Source organism: Panthera tigris, chromosome D3, assembly GCF_018350195.1.
Source record: "Panthera tigris isolate Pti1 chromosome D3, P.tigris_Pti1_mat1.1, whole genome shotgun sequence".
Classification (NCBI taxonomy): Eukaryota; Metazoa; Chordata; class Mammalia; order Carnivora; family Felidae; genus Panthera; species Panthera tigris.
The window spans coordinates 31820266-31839966 of record NC_056671.1 but is presented as its reverse complement, the minus strand read 5'-3'; the positions used below and the strand labels follow the sequence as shown (position 1 = coordinate 31839966).

The 19701-nt window shown below is 37.1% G+C and overlaps 1 protein-coding gene across 6 annotated transcripts in view; it reads left to right on the top strand.

The window, feature by feature from the left end:
- The window catches only part of CEP192 (centrosomal protein 192), a 130823-nt gene that overhangs the window by 38509 nt on the left and 72613 nt on the right, over window positions 1-19701 (top strand). For 3 of the 6 annotated variants that reach the window (XM_007085886.3, XM_042961350.1, XM_042961351.1), the window contains exons 11-15: window positions 8061-8421; window positions 8876-9019; window positions 16174-16238; window positions 16891-17100; window positions 19098-19224. In XM_007085886.3, the coding sequence (XP_007085948.2) occupies window positions 8061-8421; window positions 8876-9019; window positions 16174-16238; window positions 16891-17100; window positions 19098-19224 (907 nt within the window). Of the gene's footprint in view, window positions 1-7188; window positions 7225-8060; window positions 8422-8875; window positions 9020-16173; window positions 16239-16890; window positions 17101-19097; window positions 19225-19701 lie in introns of those variants that run through there. The other 3 variants (XM_042961354.1, XM_042961353.1, XM_042961352.1) reach the window with 3 other exon arrangements.

Genomic DNA, 19701 nt, shown 5'->3' with positions numbered 1-19701 from the left:
CCTGATAATTGGAGACAAAATCCTTATTGTTTCTCTGGCTCCAGCAAACCATACTAAAAACAGGGGTTGCACTTCCCACAGTTGTCTGCCTTGGGGTTCAGGGTGGGTAGCCACAATCATTCTAAAGTCTGAAGTTACTGACATTATTTGCAGTTTACCAGCCAAGCTTTTCTCTGGTAGCTGTAATTGTTCAAATAGATTCCAGAATTCCACAATAGTTACTTCATTTTTTTTTCTTCAAAATAGTTACTTCTGAGGTTTTTGCCAGTCCAGTCCAGTCCTTGTCTAGGTGGAAAGACAGATTCCTGGTGCTTTCTCTTCTGCCATCTTTTTTGATGTTACTCTTCGTTCTTTCCTTTCCTTCCTTCCTTCCTTCCTTCCTTCCTTCCTTCCTTCCTTCCTTCTTTCTTTCTTTCAGAGCGTGTGCACATGTGCATGCAGGGAAGGTGCAGAGGGAGAGAGAATCTTAAGCAGGCTCCACACATAGTGTGGAGCCTGATGCAGGGCTTGATCTCACGACCTTGAGATCATGACCTGAGCTGGAATCAAGAGACAGATGCTTAACCAACTGAGCCACCTAGTTGCCCCTTTATTTTTTATTTCTAACTTTATGGGCTTTTATAATCAGTATTTGGTCTGAAAAATCTAACCTTTCTAAATGTTTTGGATAAAGGTATATTTATATGTGTATTTCATGGACATAAGAAAAATGAAAACTAAAAGCTCTTTTTTGAGGAATGTTTAGTTTTAAAAAGCTATTAGGCTATTTAGTGTATTAATCAGTTTCTCTATGATCACTTTTATTTTTATGTAGTAGATGTATCAATTCCAGAAAAGATAAATCAAAGTCTCCAATTTTAATTGAATTTTTTTCTTTATGTACTTCTCTCCAATATTTATTGCATATAAGATTATAGATTTTATAACCTATTATAACCTATTTGATAAGAGTGTACCTTTTTTAGTAATTCTGTCCTTTTATCCTGTTACTGCTTCTAATCTTAAATTGTCCTTTGTATATTAGTATTGATACCTTTGCTTTTTCTATATTTTGTGTATGCTTGTTATCTTTTCCATCCCTTTTACATTTTTCTTTATCGTTTGTTTAGAGAGCTTTTTATATATAGCATGTAGCTAGGTTTACTTTTTTAATGTACTCTGGCGGTCTTTTTTTTTTAATTTTTTTTTTTTAAGTTTATTTATTTTTGACAGAGACAGAGTGCCAGCATGAGCTGGGGAAGGGCAGAGAGAGAGGGAGACACAGAATCCGAAGCAGGCTCCAGGCTCTGAGCTGTCAGCACAGAGCCCAATGCAGGGCTTGAACTCATGAACCGTGAGATCATGACCTGGGCCGAAGTCGGATGCTTAACCAACTGAGCTACCCAGGTGCCCCAAAACTCTGGTAGTCTATTTTTTAATGAGCTAGTTAATCCTTTAACACTTACTGTAATTATTGATATTCTTGATTTTATTCTTACATTTACTTCATTTAATATTTATTTTATCATTTTCAAAAATTTTATTGCATTATTTATCCCTGCTCTCCCCTTCACTTCTTCCCATCTTTCCTCTTTATACATTTGGCCTTTCTTTGCATTTTCATTGATTCTCAGATCCACATTTTTCATATTTTAACACTTCTGAAATCAATATGTTTCTTACACTTACTAGTATGTCATAGCTTAGTGTTCTCTTTCTTAGTGGCACATACAGTAATGGTAAATCTTTAAATCAATGGTTAGATTCTATGAGGGATGCTGTTTTTCCCTTATTTGGAGGGCATTCATATATTTTTCAGCCATTATTTGAGATGATATCACCACCAGAGTGCTTTGTTGCCTGTTTGTTTCCCTTAGATGCCAATAAGGTAGGACTTTGAAATACTTTAATTACCTCCTTTCAAAACCCCACCTCCTAAGAGAACTTTGGATTGCTTTTACTTTTTCTTTTCTTGTCACATTTCCTAACTCTTAAGTTTTGCTGAGAGAGTTACGCTGTCAAAATATTAACAAAAACCAATTTTGTGTTTAGGTTTGAAAACTGTCAAAGCAGCTGCATTTGTGCTTGTATTGTTTATTATCAGATCACAGCAAGGGAGCTGTTCTGCTGCATAGGGAACTCTGACTTGGAAACAAGTCATTATGAAATAGTGTAGTACCAGGCATGTATGTGAGTTGACAGGGTGGCTGTCTGAGACCCCGTGCCGCTGCCCTATTGAGCCCAGGCAGGATTCTGACATAGAGGCTGCCAGTCAAAATCCCACAGCCCAAGAAGCTACCTGGTCCCTGGCCCCGACCCCGTACTTTGGTCAGACTGCCTCTCTTCCCATCCAACCCTCTCTCCCCCCCACCCCAACCTCTCCTCAGAGCCCCACACCCTAGGTGAGTCCTAGGTCCCTTCTCACTTCACACACAATGCCTAGCTGCCACCTTTGCCCTGTTGGCTCCTCAGCCAAGCACAAAAAGGGTTCAGGTGCATTTCATCAGATGGTGCAGTGATTCTGGAGACTATCATTTGGCTGCGTTCCTACTTCAAGACTGTTTTAAGTAGGTTTCCTGAGGGGATAGGTAGTTTCCAACATTCTGACATTTCTTTTTTTTTTCTTTTTTTAAAATTGAAGTAGAAATACAAGATTATATTGATTTCAGGTGTACAACATAGTGATTTGACAATTATATGTGTCGTGAAATGCTCACCTTATAAGTGTAGTTACCATCTGTCACCATACAAAGTTTTTACAATATTATTGACTGTATTTCCTATGTAGTACTTTTATCCCTGTGACTTATTTAATTACTGGAAGTCTGTATCTCTTATTTTAAAAAAAAAAATTTTTTTTTCTTGACGTTTTATTTATTTTTGAGACAGGGAGAGACAGAGCATGAACAGGGGAGGGTCAGAGAGAGGGAGACACAGAATCTGAAACAGGCTCCAGGCTCTGAGCTGTCAGCACAGAGCCCGATGTGGGGCTCAAACTTCCAGAACACGAGATCATGACCTGAGCCGAAGTCGGCCGTTCAACCGACTGAGCCACCCAGGCGCCCCAAGGAAGTCTGTATCTCTTAAACCCCTTCACCTTTTTTACCCATCATCCCTCTACCCCTCTGGCAATTACCTGTTTTTTTTCTCTGTATTTATGAGTCTGTTTCTGTTTTGTTTATTCATTTGTTTTGTTTTTTAGACTCCACAAAGAAGTGAAATCATACAGTATTTGTTTTTTTCTGACTTATTTTACTTAGCATAGTGCTCTCTAGGTCCATTCATGTTGTCACAAATGGCAAAATCTTTTCTATAGCTGAGTGATATTCCTGTGTGTGTGTGTGTGTGTGTGTGTGTGTGTGTACTACATGTTCATTATCCATTTATCTATTGATGCACACCTAAGTTGCTTCTGTATCTTGGCTATTGTAAATAATGCTGCAGTAAACATGGAGGGTGCATGTATCTTTTTGAGTTAGTATTTTCATTTTCTTTGAATAAATGCCCAACAGTGGGATTACCAGATCATATGGTATTTCTATTTTTAATTTTTTGAGGAACTTCCATACTATTTTCCATAGGGGCTATACCAATTTACATTCGCACCAACAGTGCACAACATCCACATCCTTGCCAACACTTGCTTCTTGTGTTTTATATTTTAGCCATTCTGACAGGTGTGAGGTGATATCTCCTCATGGTTTTGATCTGCATTTCCCTGATAATGAATCATGTTAAGCATCTTTTCATGTGTCTGTGGGCCATTTGTATGTCTTCTTTGTAGAAATATCTGTTCATGTCTTCTTCCCATTTTTCCATTGGATTGTTTGAGATTTTTTGAGTGTTGAGTTTTAGGAGTTCTTATATATTTTGGATATTAACCCCTAATTGGATATATGACTTATTTATATCTTCACCCATTCAGTAGGTTCCCTTTTCATTTTGTTGATTGTTTCCTTCACTGTGCAAAAGCTGTTTAGTGTCATGTAGTTCTAATTGCTTACTTTTCTTTTGATTCCTTTGCCTGAGGAAACAGATCCAGAAGAATATTGTGAAGGCTGATATCTAAGAGATTATTGCTTATGTTTTCCTCTAGAAATTTTATGGTTTCAGGTACATTTAGGTCTTCAATTCATTTTGAGTTTATTTTTGTATATAGTGAAAGAAAGTGGTCCAGTTTCATTCTTTTGCATGTAGCTGTCCAGTTTTTTCAACACTGTTTATTGAAGAGATTGTTGTTCTCCAATGTATATTCTTTCCTCTTTTGTCATAGATTAATTGACCATATAAGCATGGGCTTATTTGTAGACTCTGTTCTGTTCCACTGATCTCTGTGTCTGTTTTTGTGCCTGTACCATAACTTTTTTTTTTTTTTAGAGAACATGTGCATGTGAGCATGAGCAGGGAGGGAGGGGCAGAGGGAGAGAGAGAATCTTAAGCAAGCTCCACACCCAGCACAGAGCCCGAAATGGGGTCAGTCTCATGACTGTGAGATCATGACATGAGCCAAAATCAAGCATCAGATGCTTAACTGAGCTGCCCAGGTGCCCCTTGTAACTATTTTTTTTTTTTTTTAGCATTAACTGTTTTGATTACTATAGCTTTGTAGTATAGTTTGAAATCTGGGATGGTGATACCTCCAGCTTTGTTCTTCTGTCTCAACATTGCTTTGGTTATTTGGGGACTTTTATGTTCCATACAAATTTTAGGATTATTTTTTCTAGTTCTGTAAAAAATATTATTGGTATTTTGATAGGTATTGCATTAAATGTGTAAATTGCTTTGAGTAGTATGGACATTTTAACAATATTCTTCCAGTCCATGAATATAGTTTACCTTCTATTTATTTATTTGGATCATCTTTCTTTTCTTTCTTTTTTCTTTTTTTTTTATTTTAGAGAGAAAGTGTGAGTGGGGGAGAAGGGCAGAGGGAAAGAGAGAGAGAGAGAGAGACTGAGAGCAAGAGAGAGAGAGAGAGAGAGGGAGGGAGAAAATCTTAAGCAGGCTTCATACCGAGCATGGAGCCTGATGCAGGACTTGATCCCATGACTCTGGGATCACGACCCGAACCAAAATCAAGAATTGGACATTCAGCTTACTGAGCTACCTGGCACCCCTCTTTCATTGGTATCTTATAAGTTTTCAAAGTATAGATCTTTCACTTCCTTGCTTAAATTTATTCCTAGATATTTTATTCTTTCTGATGATATTGTAAATAGGATTTTAAAAACTTTCTCTTTCTGCTACTTATCATTATTAGTACTGAAACAGAACCAATTTCTGTATATTAATTTTGTATCCTGCAACTTCACTAAATTTATTAGTTTTAATAGTTTTTGGTGGAATCCTTAGAGCTTTCTATCCATAGTATTATGTCATGTGAAAATAGTGACAGTTTTGTTTCCTTTTCAATCTGGATGCCTTTTGTTCCATTTCTTGTCTGATTACTGGGCTAGGACTTCTAATACTGTGTTGAATAAAAGTGGTAAGAGTGGACATCCTTGTCTTTTTCCTGATCTTTGAGGAAAAGCTTTAAGCTTTTCACTACTGAGTATGATTTAGTTGGGGGTTTATTATATATTATGTTCGAGTATGTTCCCTCTAAACCCACTTTGTTGAGAGTTTTTATCATGAGTAGATATTGAATTCTGTCAAATACTTTTTCTGCATCTGTTGAGATAATTGTATGATTTTTATCCTTCATTCTGTTAATGTGGTGTATCATGTTGATTGATTTATGAATATTCAGCCATCCTTGCATACCTGGAATAAATTACATCTGATTGTAATAAATGTGTTGTTGAATTTGGCTTGCTAATATTTTGTTAAGGATTTTTGTATCTATGTTTATCAGGGATATGAGTCTACAGTTTTGGTGTCAGGTTAATGCTGGTTTTGTGGAATGAACTTGGAAGCATTCCTTCTTCTAGTTTTTGAAAGAGTTTGGGAAGAATGGGTGTTAACTCTTCTTTAAGAGAATTTATCAGTGAAGCTATCTAGTCCTAGATATTTGCTTGTGGGGAATTTTTTGATTACTGACTAATTTGTTGCTAGTAATCAGTCTGTTTAGATTTTCTATTTCTTCCTGATTCAGTTGGAAGATGTTTCTAGAAATTAATTCATTTCTTCTAGGTTGTCCAGTTTGTTGGATTATAATTTTTCATAGTATTCTCTTATAATCCTTTGTATTTCTGTGGTGTCAGTTGTAACTGCTTTCATTTCTGATTTTATTTATTTGAGTTCTTTCTCTTTTATCTTGATAAGCCTGGCTAAAGGTTTATCAGTTTTCTTTATCTTTTGAGAACCAACTCAGTTTCATTGATACTATCTATTGTTTTTTTTAATTTCTGTTTCATTCTGGTTCTTTTTTACTCTTTGCTATTATTCTATATGAAAAATAGTTATGTCTTTAAATGGCATTTCTTTGTCTCGTCTTTTTTTTCTGTTGTAATATTCATATTTTAAGTATTGTTTTTATAAGCTTTCTATGTTAAAGAGATATTTTGATCCTTATGCATTTTATGTATTTATTTACTCATTTGCCAAACAATAGAAATTTATTTTCTCACACTTCTAGAGAATTCAGAGATTAAGGTTTCAGTGGGGTTGGTTTCTCCTTGTGCTTCTCTCCTTGCCTTATAGATGGACTTTTTCTCCCTGTGTCTTCAAGATGGTCTTCCCTCTCCCAGTCCTTATGCATTTTTAGACTTTTATGTTTGTATTAGTTTCCTAGGGCTGCTGGAACCTTAGCCTGCAACAAGAGAAATGTAGTCTCACATTCTAGAGGCCCAAAATTGGAAATCAGGGTATTGGAAGGGATAAGCTCCCTCCAAAGGCTCCTCTTCTTGCCTCTTCCAGCAGCTAATGGCTCCTGGGTTTCTTTGCTTGTGGCAGCATCACTTGAATATTTGCCTTCCTCTTTACATGGCCTTTCTCTCAGTGTCTCTGTATCCTGCTAAAATCTTTTTTCTCTTATAAGGACACCGCTCACTGGGTTAAAGGCCCATTCTAACTCCAGGATGGTCTTATTTCAAGATCCTTAATTTAACTTAATCTGCAAAGACCCAGATTCCAAATAAGGTTACAATTTATGGGACCTGGGGTTAAGGCTGGGAAATTTTTAACCCAGGAGAGTGTTATACTTAGATGTTATCCACTAAAGACTTTAAAACTATTCATCTCTATTTTCTCCTAGCACTTTTGCATCTAAATGTTTAAGCCGTCTGGAATTTATTTTGATATAAGGTAGGATGTAAGTTTATTTTTTGTAAGACATTTTTGGAAGATCACCCAGTTAGTAAGTGCTGGCAGTAGGATTTAAACCTATGACTTTATTTCAAAGTCAGCATCTTTTCTTTTATGTAGAACTACCTGCTTTTAGTATTTTAACTTCAAAAAACTTGTGAGGTTGTTTTTGTCATCATACATCTCATGACAGAAAAGACTGCTCTTACAGGTTTTATTGGCACTTGAAATTACAGTGGTAGCTGGATTTCTAAAAGTATTGTAGGCATTTGGGCTCTTTTTCAGCAGTTGTTATTCTAGGAAAGAATAAGAAATGCCATTTGGGAAAGTATGTCAGAGAGCATGGTTTTGAGGCGCTGGCTTAATTTGCCTTGTCTGATGCAGTTGTTATTTGGCACCTCATGGGCATCTGTAGTATATGCTATTTTACTCCTGTTAAAAGATATTAGTACACCTGTTTTCAAGGGATGTTACTTATATTAATTTTATGAGTCTGGTCACATTAATGGGCTTGCCATGCTTTTAGAGAGTTTTAGTGGTAATTATAAGAGTTGAAACTGATATTTCTAATGTCCTGTAATATAATGAACATGTTGAGCTCACTTTTGGTATCTGAATCTGTTGATAGACGTTTGCAATGACCACGGCATGAATTTTGGTTTTGGTATATTGCTTAAAATTGGTTCATACGTAGTCTAATAGAATACAGTGAACACTATATAGTCTGATGCTTTACATAATAAACATTTACATCTACTACGTAATTTTTTCCCATAAAGTTTGGAATGAGTCATGAAAAACAAAACTTATGGCTGCTTTGTTATTCATTTTTAAAGGAGAGCGTAAGAGAAGAAGTTCCTGTGAAGACTATCAGGGCTACTAATGCGAAATTTAACCCTGTTTATTTTCATGACACAAATGCCAGTGAAGGTGATTTTGATGTAATGGACCCTTTAAAGCTGGAGGCCAGGTCTCTTCATCAAAATAAGCACTTGGCATCTGGTTCAAAAACAGTTTTACCTATGGATAGCTGTTTAGACACGGAGACTCCTAAAGTGTCCATTCAAAAATATACAGACAGAGCATCTTTGAAGCCTGTTAGTGACAATGAAATTAATTCCACTGATACTCTTCAGTCACCAACAAGTGAAAGAAGGACATGTGAATGTTACAAGTCCACTGAAAAGAGTAAAGAGCGTAAGTAGGTTTTATTTTTCTTCAAATTTTTATTTAAATTCTAGTTAGTTAACGTATAGTGTAGTAAGAAGGCTTAAAAAAATAAAGATGTATAAAATGTTTATACAATAGAGTATATTTTCAAGGGGAACTTGCCTAATCTTTCATATTAAAATATTTAAGTGTTTTATGGATTAAAAATTATATCTTTACTTACAGATCTGGTAGACATACACTATTTTAAGTCTTAGTTTTCTTTTTCTTTTTCCCTCATTCTCCATTATAGATTTCTCCTGGGGTTAAGGTCAGCTTTTCCACCATTGGAGGACTTTTGTGGGAATGGATTCTTTTTTTAAACTAGTTTTGGGTAGATTTCAATACTGTTGATACCTAAGATAAGTCAACTAAGTAAAATTATTTCAGAATATTGTATCATTTTGTTGCATATGTCATTGTATATTTTTGGATTTTTTAGAAATAGATCTGCCACAGAGTGTGGTCTATCAAAATGAAGAGGGCAGATGGGTCACTGACCTTGCATATTATACATCTTTTAATAAGGAACAAGTTTTAAATATGGCTCTAACTGATGAGATGAATGAAGACTTCAGATCTGGTTGTAAGTGTATTGATAACCACCTTGTTATCCCATTTTCATTGTTTTTAATGGTGTTCTGAGATTACTCTGTATATATTGGTTGGCCACATCAAATCATTTTTGGACTATACATTTGAACCCTGAACAATGTGAGGAATAAGGGGTGCCAGCTCCTTGCGTCATTGAAAATCTGTGTATAACTTTTGACTTTCCAAAATCTTAACTACCAGCAGCCTACTGGTTACCAAAAGCCTTAAGTGATAACATTGTCTATTAACATATATTTTGTGTGTTACATGTATTATATACTGTTTTCTTATAATAAGATAAGCTAGAGAAAAGAAAATGTTAATAAGAAAATCATAAGAGGGCACCTGGGTGGCTCAGTCAGTTGAGCGTCCGACTTCCACTCAGGTCACGATCTCACGGTTCATGAGTTCGAGCCCCACAGTGAGCTAGCTGCTGTTAGCCTGTTAGTGTATAGCCCACTTTGGATCCTCCTTTCCCCTCTCTCTGTCCCTCCCCCACTTGCACGCTCTCAAAAATAAATAAACATTTTCAAAAGATATTTAAAAAAAAAGAAAAAAAATCATAAGGAAAACACATTTATAGCACTGTACTTTCTATATTGAAAAAAAAATTCTGTGTGTAAGGGGACCTGTGCAGTTCAAACCTATGTTGTGCAATGGTCAACTGTAATACTGAGCTTTTCAGCTGTTTTTATAGGAACAAAGGCTTGAGTTAGTGCTAACCATTGCAGAATGAGCTGAGCCTTTTCTTTAAGCAAGGACAGTGAGTCAGACTATCATTCTTTTACATCAGTTTAGAACCTTCATATGACAGAGTTGGAAGGGACCTTAGGGTTACATTCTCACTTTTTTTTTCCTTAAAGATTTTTTTAAGTAATCTCTACACTCAACATGGGGCTTGAACTTTTAACTCCCAGATCAAGAGTCATATGGTCTACCAAGTGAGTCAGCTGGGTGCCCCAGTTTACATTCTCACTTTTTTTATTTTTATTTTTAATGTTATTTGAGAGAGGGAGGGAGAGAGAGACAGGGAGAGAGAGAGAGAGAGAGAGAGAGAGAGAGAGAGAGAGAGAATCCCAAGCAGGCTCCATGCTGTCAGCACAGAGCTTGACTTGGGGTTTGAATTCATAAACCATGAGATCATGACCTAAACTGAAATTGAGAGTCAGATGCTTAACTGACTGAGCCACCCAGGCACCCCTACATTCTCACTTTTAAAATCCTGTCTTGAACAGGGGCGCCTGGGTGGCGCAGTCGGTTAAGCGTCCGACTTCAGCCAGGTCATGATCTCACGGTCCGTGAGTTCGAGCCCCGCGTCAGGCTCTGGGCTGATGGCTCGGAGCCTGGAGCCTGTTTCCGATTCTGTGTCTCCCTCTCTCTCTGCCCCTCCCCCGTTCATGCTCTGTCTCTCTCTGTCCCAAAAATAAATAAAAAACGTTGAAAAAAAAAAATCTAAAATCCTGTCTTGAACAAAAGAAATATTTTGATAAGTGAACAGTTGCAAAATCCATTTTAGAGTAAAACGTAAGAAATGTAGAAATGATGGGAGAAAGGTGACAGGAAAGATAAATCTCAAAGGATGAGAGCATTAGGAATATCAGCTAGGTTTCTTGATTAGCAGAATCTCTGACCATGCAAGGAAAAACCGAGTTAGGTCTGCAGTACATATGACACATGGCATTTTGAGCCTTAGGTTATGGAGATGCTCTGCCACTGAGGCCTCCAGTGCCTGAGCACCTCTAAACCTGCCATGAGGAAAGGCATTCAGTGGCCTGTCAAGCCTGTTCTTATATATTTATTTATCTATCTATCTATCTATCCATCCATCCATCCATACATACATACATACATAATACATACTTTAGAGTGTGCATGCATGAGCCCAGGAGAGAGGCAGAGGGAGAGTGAGAGAGAATCCCAAGCAGGCTCCACGCTCAGCACAGAGCCTGACGTAGTGACTTGATCCATGACCCTGGGATCATGACCTGAGCCAAAATCAAGAGTCAGATGCTCAACCAAATGAGTCACCTAGGCTCCCCAAGCCTAGTCTTATTTTTCATAGCCTCAGAACATGTCACAGGAAGAAGTTATTCTAACTGGTGCTTGTACTAAGCTCCTCTTAAACTTCTAATGATGGGAATGGTGGAGATAAATAAGGCATTTTTCCAGCCTTTAAGCAATTGTTCATCAGTCAAGAGGGATAAGACAAGAATGTAAAACAACAGTCAGTATCATAAGAAACACAAACTAAATGGTTTTGGAGTTTAGAGCAGAAAAAACTTTTGTGTGTGAGTGGGTGAGAGGGATTTCATATAGGAGGTGGCTTTTGAGGTAAGAGTTTGAAGAGGTAGATGTTTGAGGGCATGAGATATTCCAAATGGATAGAAAACCTAATGAAAGACAATGAAATGAGGAAGTCTGGGTATGTTTTGAGACTGGCAGATAGTCTAATGTAGCTAGCATTTATGACAAGATATAGGAAGGGGAGAGTAATAAAAGGTGAAGAGGTGAAGCTAGAAAGGTATAAAGTAGGGCCAGGGAGTGGGTTGAGCTTTGACTACCATGTTGGAGTTGAGGCTTGTGTGGTAAGCAGTAGGTAGCCACTGAAGACTTGATTATCCAACTACCTTTGTGAGTCATCTTCTGGTACTGATGGACAGTTGAGTGGGAGATTCCTTAGGATGTTGTAGAAATCTAGGTGTCACAGAATGAAAAGCAAACAGCTGGTGAAAGACCTGGCAATAAAATGGTTAGGATTTGGTGACTGGATTTCAGGAGATAGTAGGAAGGCAAGAAAAGATTGAAGTTTGTGGTCTGAGTTATTTGGGAAAATGGCAATACCATGAACTGAGATGGGAAAATCAGAAGAGATTGTAGAATTTTGGATAATTGTGGTTTGTGGTGGAGATATTCGGTAGTTGGAAGTATAAACCAGGAATTGGAAGTTAAGTTACAGCTAAAGCTTGCTCAATGACATCTTGATTTAGGAAGAACAAGGGGGTACAGACTGGATAGTGGATAGTTGTACAGCATGGAGCCCAGTGTGGGGCTAGAACTCACGAACTATGAGATCATGACCTGAGCTGAAATCAAGAGTTGGAGGCTTCACTGACTGAGCCACCCAGGCGCCCCTAAAATAAATTCTTTAATTCCAAGACATAGAAAAGCATATAAAATATTCTGACATTTGCATCACTTAGAAAGTGAGTGGTCATGGAATTCTCGTGTGCAACTGGTGGGAATGTAAAGTGATAGAACCATTTCAGAAACTTGTCTAGCAGGAGCTTTTGGAGGTGAACTTTATGAACTTCATACTTGAGGACCCAGTAATTCTGCACCAGAGTTATATATCCAGTGTACAGGTATATGGTTAACCAAAAGATCTACACTGAAATATTCATAGCAGCATTATATGTTTGTCTCCAAATTAGAAACTCCCTAATTCTCATTAATGATAGAATGGATTGTGTTTATTCATACATTGGAGTGCTATGTAGCAATGGGAATAAGTGATGTGTAGCTACTTGCAGCAACATGCATGAATTTCATACGTATGTAGGATGAAATAAGGCAGACTAAGGATACCTGCTATGTAGATCTATTTGTATATATTTTAAATGTACCCTGCCCTGTGGAGTAAGGATAGTAGTTACCCTTGGATGGGCATGTAGTGATGAGAAGGAAGCTCGAGGGGCCTTTTGGGGTGCTAGTAGAGTTCTCTTTCTTCGTCTGGGGTACTGATCTGGCTATACAGTTGTGTTTATTGAGTTGTACACTTATATATACTTTTCATATGTATATTGTGCTTTGGTGAATAGTTTTTAAAAATTAGTGATCAAACTGAGAAAAAATATTTGCTATTCATGTTACAGATTAAGGCCCATTTTCCTAGTAGTAAATAGTTCTAACAAACAATAAGAAAAAGACTAGCTACTCAATGTAGAATTGGGCAAAGGTTGTAAACAAAATTTATGGAAAATGAAATGAAAATGGTTGTTAAATATTCCAAAAAAGTTCACGGAACTTACTCATGGAAAGAAATGCAGAGTAAAACCACTCCATGATACTATTTTTCAGTTATTTCATTGACAGTGATCTAAAAATTTGGTACTATAACTATGTTGGCAACAGTGTGAAGAAAACAGGTATTATAGTACTTTAATAGGCACAGCATGTAGGTAGAGCAGTATTACAGCATCTAACAAAGTTACAAATGTACATACCAAACAGTTCTTTTGGGAACTTATTCTTCAATTATACTTGCAGAAATGGTATGTGATGTATGTGCAAGGTTATTACTTATACATTGTTTATAATCACAAAAGGTTGGAAGCAATGTGGATGTACAAAACAGGACTAACTAAATAAGGTACATCCATATAAGGAAATACATTGTGGTCATTAAAAAAATGGAAAAGGGCTCTTTAGGTGCTAGTATGGAGTAATCACTAAAATAAATTCTTTTTTTTTTTTAAGTTTATTTATTTTTGAGGGAGCGAGCACGCACGGGGGTACAGAGACAGAGGGGGAGGTGGAATCCCAAGCAGGCTTTATCTACACTGTCAGCACGGAGCCCAGTGTGGGGCTAGAACTCTTGAACTATGAGATCATGACCTGAGCTGAAATCAAGAGTTAGGGCTTAACTGACTGGTGCCCCTAAAATAAATTCTTTAATTCCCAGACATAGAAAAGCACATAAAATATTCTGAAATTTGTGTAAAAAGGTGGAAGAAGGGAGGACACACATATTTGTAAATACATAAAATGGAAAGATTTTTTAAAAAGAAAGAAATGGATTGCAAGAATCCCTAGCTACTTGAACTCAAAAAGCAAATAGAGGGGCGTCTGGGTGGCTCAGTCGGTTAAGCGTCTGACTTCGGCTCAGGTCATGATCTCACGGTTCGTGAGTTCGAGCCCCACATCGGGCTCTGTGCTGACAGCTCAGAGCCTGGAGCCTGTTTTGGATTCTGTGTCTCCCTCTGTCTCTGCCCTTCCCCTGTTAATGCTCTGTCTCTCTCTGTCTCAAAAATAAATAAACGTTAAAAAAAAAAAAAAAAGCAAATAGATTCAAATCAGGATATCAGGAGCATTTTATCTATTGATTGCTTCTGGAGGTGTGGGATATGGGGTCAGGGATGAGGGGGAGACTTTTCAGTGTTGTATTCCCTTTTATGTCTTTGGTTAACTTCTGAAAACTCTTGTACACATGTGTACCTTTGCATTTTGAACTGTGTGGGTACGTTACTATTAAAGGAAAACTAAAATAAAAGAGATGTTTAACGAAGCCATCCTTGTGGTTCGGGAATAAACAATAATGAGCAGGTTGGAAAGGATAAGTAGCATGGATGGTAAAGAAATGGAGAAAATGATTATGGAAAACTATGGAAAAAAGTTTGATGGAAGGGAAGAAAGGATGAACTGGGTCAGGAAATCAGGGTCAGGGGAGCTGAATGCAGTGGAAGCATTTTTATAAGAAAGAGGAAGGGAATTTTGAAAATGTAAGAGGAGATATAATTCAGAAGAGGAAGGTGGGACCAAGGCGTAATTTCATAATGTCAGAATCATTTGAAACGAAAATTTATCTACTTAACAAACTTTATTCAGGAAGTTTACTTAAGAGATACGACTCCCTCTGCCCCATTTCTGTCTTACCCCTCTCTGACAGCTCCATGCATCTGAATCACTACATCACTTCAGCTTATGGCCTAGGATTTAAACATGGCCTGAGGCCTGTGATATATGTGCTGCTTCAAATTTTAGCAACTAACGTATTCAGGAGATATTTGAAAGGACTGGTTGAGATTTGGCAAAGAATTGGGCATAGAGTCTTATAAAAAATGAAGTTTTTTCATAATTGCTGACTGATTTGTGATGAGCATTCAAGGTAATGGTACTGTAGATTTTTCTTTAATTGAAGAATCTCTTAAAGTACAGGGAAAAAGTACTTAGGGATATGATAAACAGCTTTTGGAACTGTTTACTTAATGATTTAAAGAACATTCAGTATTTACCTCATTGAAGTAAATTGTTTTTCTGGGTTACCTTCATTAGGCCTGATTTCCTACTTTCCCTTCTTTGGCTGTTACATTTGGTTGACTGATACTTTTATGTTTTAAGGCAATGGTTTTTAACTTATTTGGAGTCATGGGCCCTACAGAGAATCTTCATAGAAAAACTTTTATGTGAAAGATTATATTTTTCATGTGATTTTGAGAGTTTCATGGTTGTCTTCATACCCATTCATAGACTGATAAGTTAAGGATGTGTTTTATAAAAAATGATGGGCTCACAAGGTAAAGGATGAACACTGTCCTAACAAGTAAGGATCTGAGCTATCTCTCATGTTCTTCTTTTCCTGATTGGAAATATTCTCCTGTTTCTATTTTCATTTGGTCTCTCAAGGTATTAATGTTGAACTGTCGGGTTTCCAAAAGGGCAGTTTGGATCTGATTAGCCCCTGATAGATAATGAGAGAGGGGGACATCTCTGTTGTTTGGGCCATGGTGGACACTTCTGGATTGCATGCACCCTTCCCATTTCAGCCATTCTCCTGAAGTACCAGGCAGAGGCCCAGCCTGGGCAGCAGGCAGGCAGAGAGCTTTGAGGGCAGATGTTGGGTGACCACTTGTTTCCAACTGTTCAGGCTGTGGGGTTTGCTGGGATGCGGAACTTTCCAGTCTAAAACTGAGACAGTCCTGGGCAAACAGGTGGTTGGGCACCCCAGCCCACCTCTTCACAATAAATTTAGAGAGTGGCTTGACGTCGTGATGGTTCAGATAAAATTTCACAGGTATTCATGGGCAGGTACCTTAAATCAGGTGTGCCAAAATCTTCAAAGGCTAAAGTTAATGTGAATCTTCTACAAATAAAAAGCTTACATTGTAAAGCCCCTTTGGTTAATTAAGTTAGGGCAAGTTAGTAACTGATAAAAACACTAACAGTAGAATGTTCATTACCAAAACTTAGAGAATCACAGACTTACATACTTAATACAGATGCATCAGTTGCATGATGAAAGCTTTCATATACTTTTTTTTCAAATTTATTTCTGTATTTCATCTTCCTAACTAGATAAGTTTTATTTATCTGTTGGTATTTAATTAGGCATTAGTATAATTTAATTATATAAACTGATTCTCTTTTAAGCTGAAGCATTGGATTTGATTGCACAAGATGAAGAGGAATTTAATAAAGAGCATCAATTTATGCAGGTTTGTATTTTATTGGCATTAACCAAAGTTTAAAATATACCTGTATTCTTTCTGGATAGATACATAGTTTTATAGAATTGTATCTTATTTGCTCATGTTTAGACAATTTCTGCTCTTTCCTTCATACCCTCAATTATTAATTGAAAAAGAACTGACATACTAAGTGTTTAATTCACTTAAAATCACCCTAATAGGCTTCAAAGATCTCTCTATAGTTTTTAACCATGTTTTTTTAAAAAAAAATTTTTTTTACATTTGTTTATTTTTGAGAGACAGAGACAGAACACAAGTGGGGGAGGGGCAGAGATAGAAGGAGACACAGAATCCGAAGCAGGCTCCAGGCTCTGAGCTGTCAGCACAGAGCACGATGTGGGGCTCGAACTCATGAACCGTGAGATCATGACCTGAGCTGAAGCTGGATGCTCAACCAACTGAGCCACCCAGGCGCCCCTTAACCATGTTTCAAAATGAAGTAATGCTATGTAAAGAAATTAAGCTGCTTTATTTATTAGCTGCTTGAGCTTGAGGTTTGTCCAAATTTTTAAAAAATTAAAATGCTTAAATTTTCTTAGTTAAATTTTTTTATTTTTGCATGTTAGAAAAACAGAAACCTTGCTGGGGAAATAAAATGAAACAATAACTTTCTCCCTAGGAAGAAAATATAGATGCCCAAAACACTTCAGCTGCACTAGGGGATACGTCTTGGGGAACTTCAATTAATTACAGTTTGTTGAGAAAATCACTTAGCACATCAGATTTGGACAAAGATGATGCCAGTTATTTACGCCTGTCTTTAGGAGAGTTCTTTGCTCAAAGATCTGAAGCTCTTGGTTGCCTTGGTGGTGGTTACAATGTGAAAAGAGTAAGTATGATACGTGCTACAAGTGGTTGAATTCACCAGACCTTATACTTGGAATGGTATGATGATGGTATTAGCTACAGCATAGTATCTTTACAGCAGGGATAGAATAGGGACATGTTAGGACTGTGGTAGATAGGTTAGGTTTTATAGTCGGTCAGACCCTGACTCCGGTCCTAGTTCTACCTTTTAACTAATTCTATGACACGGAACAATTTATTTAACTCCTCTATGTCTTAATTTTCTAGTTTTTAAAATCCAGTGCTATTTTATAGGGTTTCATAAGAATTAAGTGTGATGGGACACACAAAGCAGTTAGCACCAAGATTAACTTGGAGTAAGTATTCAATACCTGGTAGTTGATGCTGCTATTGTTACATCATTAGTTGATGGGAAGAAATCGAGGATTGATATTTTCTTTAACCTCTTATCTGAAAACATGTTTTGAAATATAGGAATGTTTTTGTTTAATAAGTGGCAGTACATGTAAAAATTTGAAAATGCAACAGTGGTAATTTCTATGAAGCATGCTAAGGAGAAGGAGTTGCTATAGCTGTGGTGGTCAGGGGTGGCCCCTGAGGAGATGTTACTGAGCTGGGACCTAAATGATGGGAAGGAGGCAGCTGCCAAAAGATATGGAGGCAGAGTGTTCCAAGCAAGGGGAGACCCTCTATGTGAAGGCTTGGAAGTAGGAACTAGAAGTGGCCTGTGGAGGATCAGAAAGCACAACAGTGGAGCTAATGTGAATGGGGGAGGGGGGTGGGGTGATTGAATGGTAGAAATTGGGCCAGATCATGTGGGATCCTTGTAGGACTTGGGTGCATCTGAAATGAACTGGGAAGAAGTGCTTAGAAGCAGGGAGCAACTTTGTCATGGTGTCAGCCTCATCTCCATGTGTGAAATGATGCTATTATATATGGAGCCTGGGTGGAGAGGGTCAGTGAACCAAAAAGGAGGAAGAGGCTTAGCACGTGGGAAGAGATACGGTGAAGGCCGGGGTCTAGAATGATAATAGGGACACAAAAAAATCAAGGATTCAAGATTTCTTTTGGAGGTAGAGTCAAAAGGCTTGATAAATTCCGTATAGGGAGTTGGGTTATTGGAAGGAGTGGTTATTAAAACTGGATTTCACTAACAGTATAATTTGAAATAATAGCCATGGTATTAGAACTCAAAGTTGAATTACAGAACTTAAATCTGAAACTGAACTGTGGGTCCTGTCTGTGTAGTGAATTAAAAAATGAAAATAAATGCTTTAGAGAGACAGGATTAACATCCTGCCTGGATCGATTTTTTACATTAGGGGAGAAGTTGAAGAGTTAATGAATTCCTTCTTACTAAATAAAGCACCAGGTCATGGAAAAATAGATCTATCATTTGGAGTTTCTGTTTTCGTTTTAGTTATGAAATGTTACTTGCATTCAGGTTGTTGGATCAAGGGAAGAAATTCCCAGGTAAAGATCAGTGGAAAATTGAGTGCATTTAATGAATTTACATTTCAGTTCTATCACGTGAAAATTCTATAATAAAGACAAGTGGGAATTCCCGGCTCATTAACTGCTAAGAACATACCTAATCTTAACAAAGATTTTCAAGGACGTAGTGTATAAAATAAATATCCTTATACTGTAAGTTCCAGGAAGGCAGGAAATTTTGTCTTTTTTTCTCATTGACATGTCACCCTATGATTAATAGTGCTTGACACAGTAGGTGCTCAATAATAATTACTGAAGGAACGAAATGTCATTTCTAGGTTGTTTGAGGTTGGATTTCTTAATAAGAGCGACTTATTTGACATATTAGTTTTGATGATTGAAGATGGCACTAAGGAAATAAAACTAGACTTTTAAATTTTATCTCTAGTAATTTAAGTTTAAATGAAAAGAACAGAATTATTTTGTTGAATTCATTTAGTTAGGTTACCCATAGTAAAATAAAATAGTCTAGAATTTCTCAAAGTAGTTGAAATTAAGGAAATAATTCACATGTTTATTTTGTAGCCATCATTTGGTTATTTTATTAGATCACCAGAGAAGAGAGAACCTGTTGCTCTCTTAAGAAAATCTGATGTATCAAGAAGTAATTTGGAAAAAGAAACGGCTCATGTTAACCATGATGTATTTTCAGGTAATGGATTAAATGAAGGAGTTTTTAGTGACCTTTTTTTTTTTAACCTATAAATTAGTGGTTGTGTGATCATATTCTTTATGAGTGAAAATGTATACATCACCTTGGATTTTGTCACTATTAGTCACAGATTTTATCCTTCTATCACCCCACATTGCCTTTTTTATTTATTTTATTTATTTTGTTTAATGTGTGTTTATTTTTGAGAGACAGAGGCTGGAGAAGAGTAGAGTGAGGGAGACAGAGGATCTGAAGCAGGCTGTGCATTGACAGCAGAGAGCCTGATGCAGGACTCGACCCTACGAACTGCGAGATCATGACCTGAGCCAAAGTCAGACTCTCGATTGACTAAGCCACCCAGGTGCCCTCCGCCCCCGCCACATTGCCATTTTAATCAAAAGTGAAAACAAGTCAGCCAAAACCCACCTAAACCCTTTTGTAAAAAACCCAAAGTAAATAAAATATAATCTGTTCAAA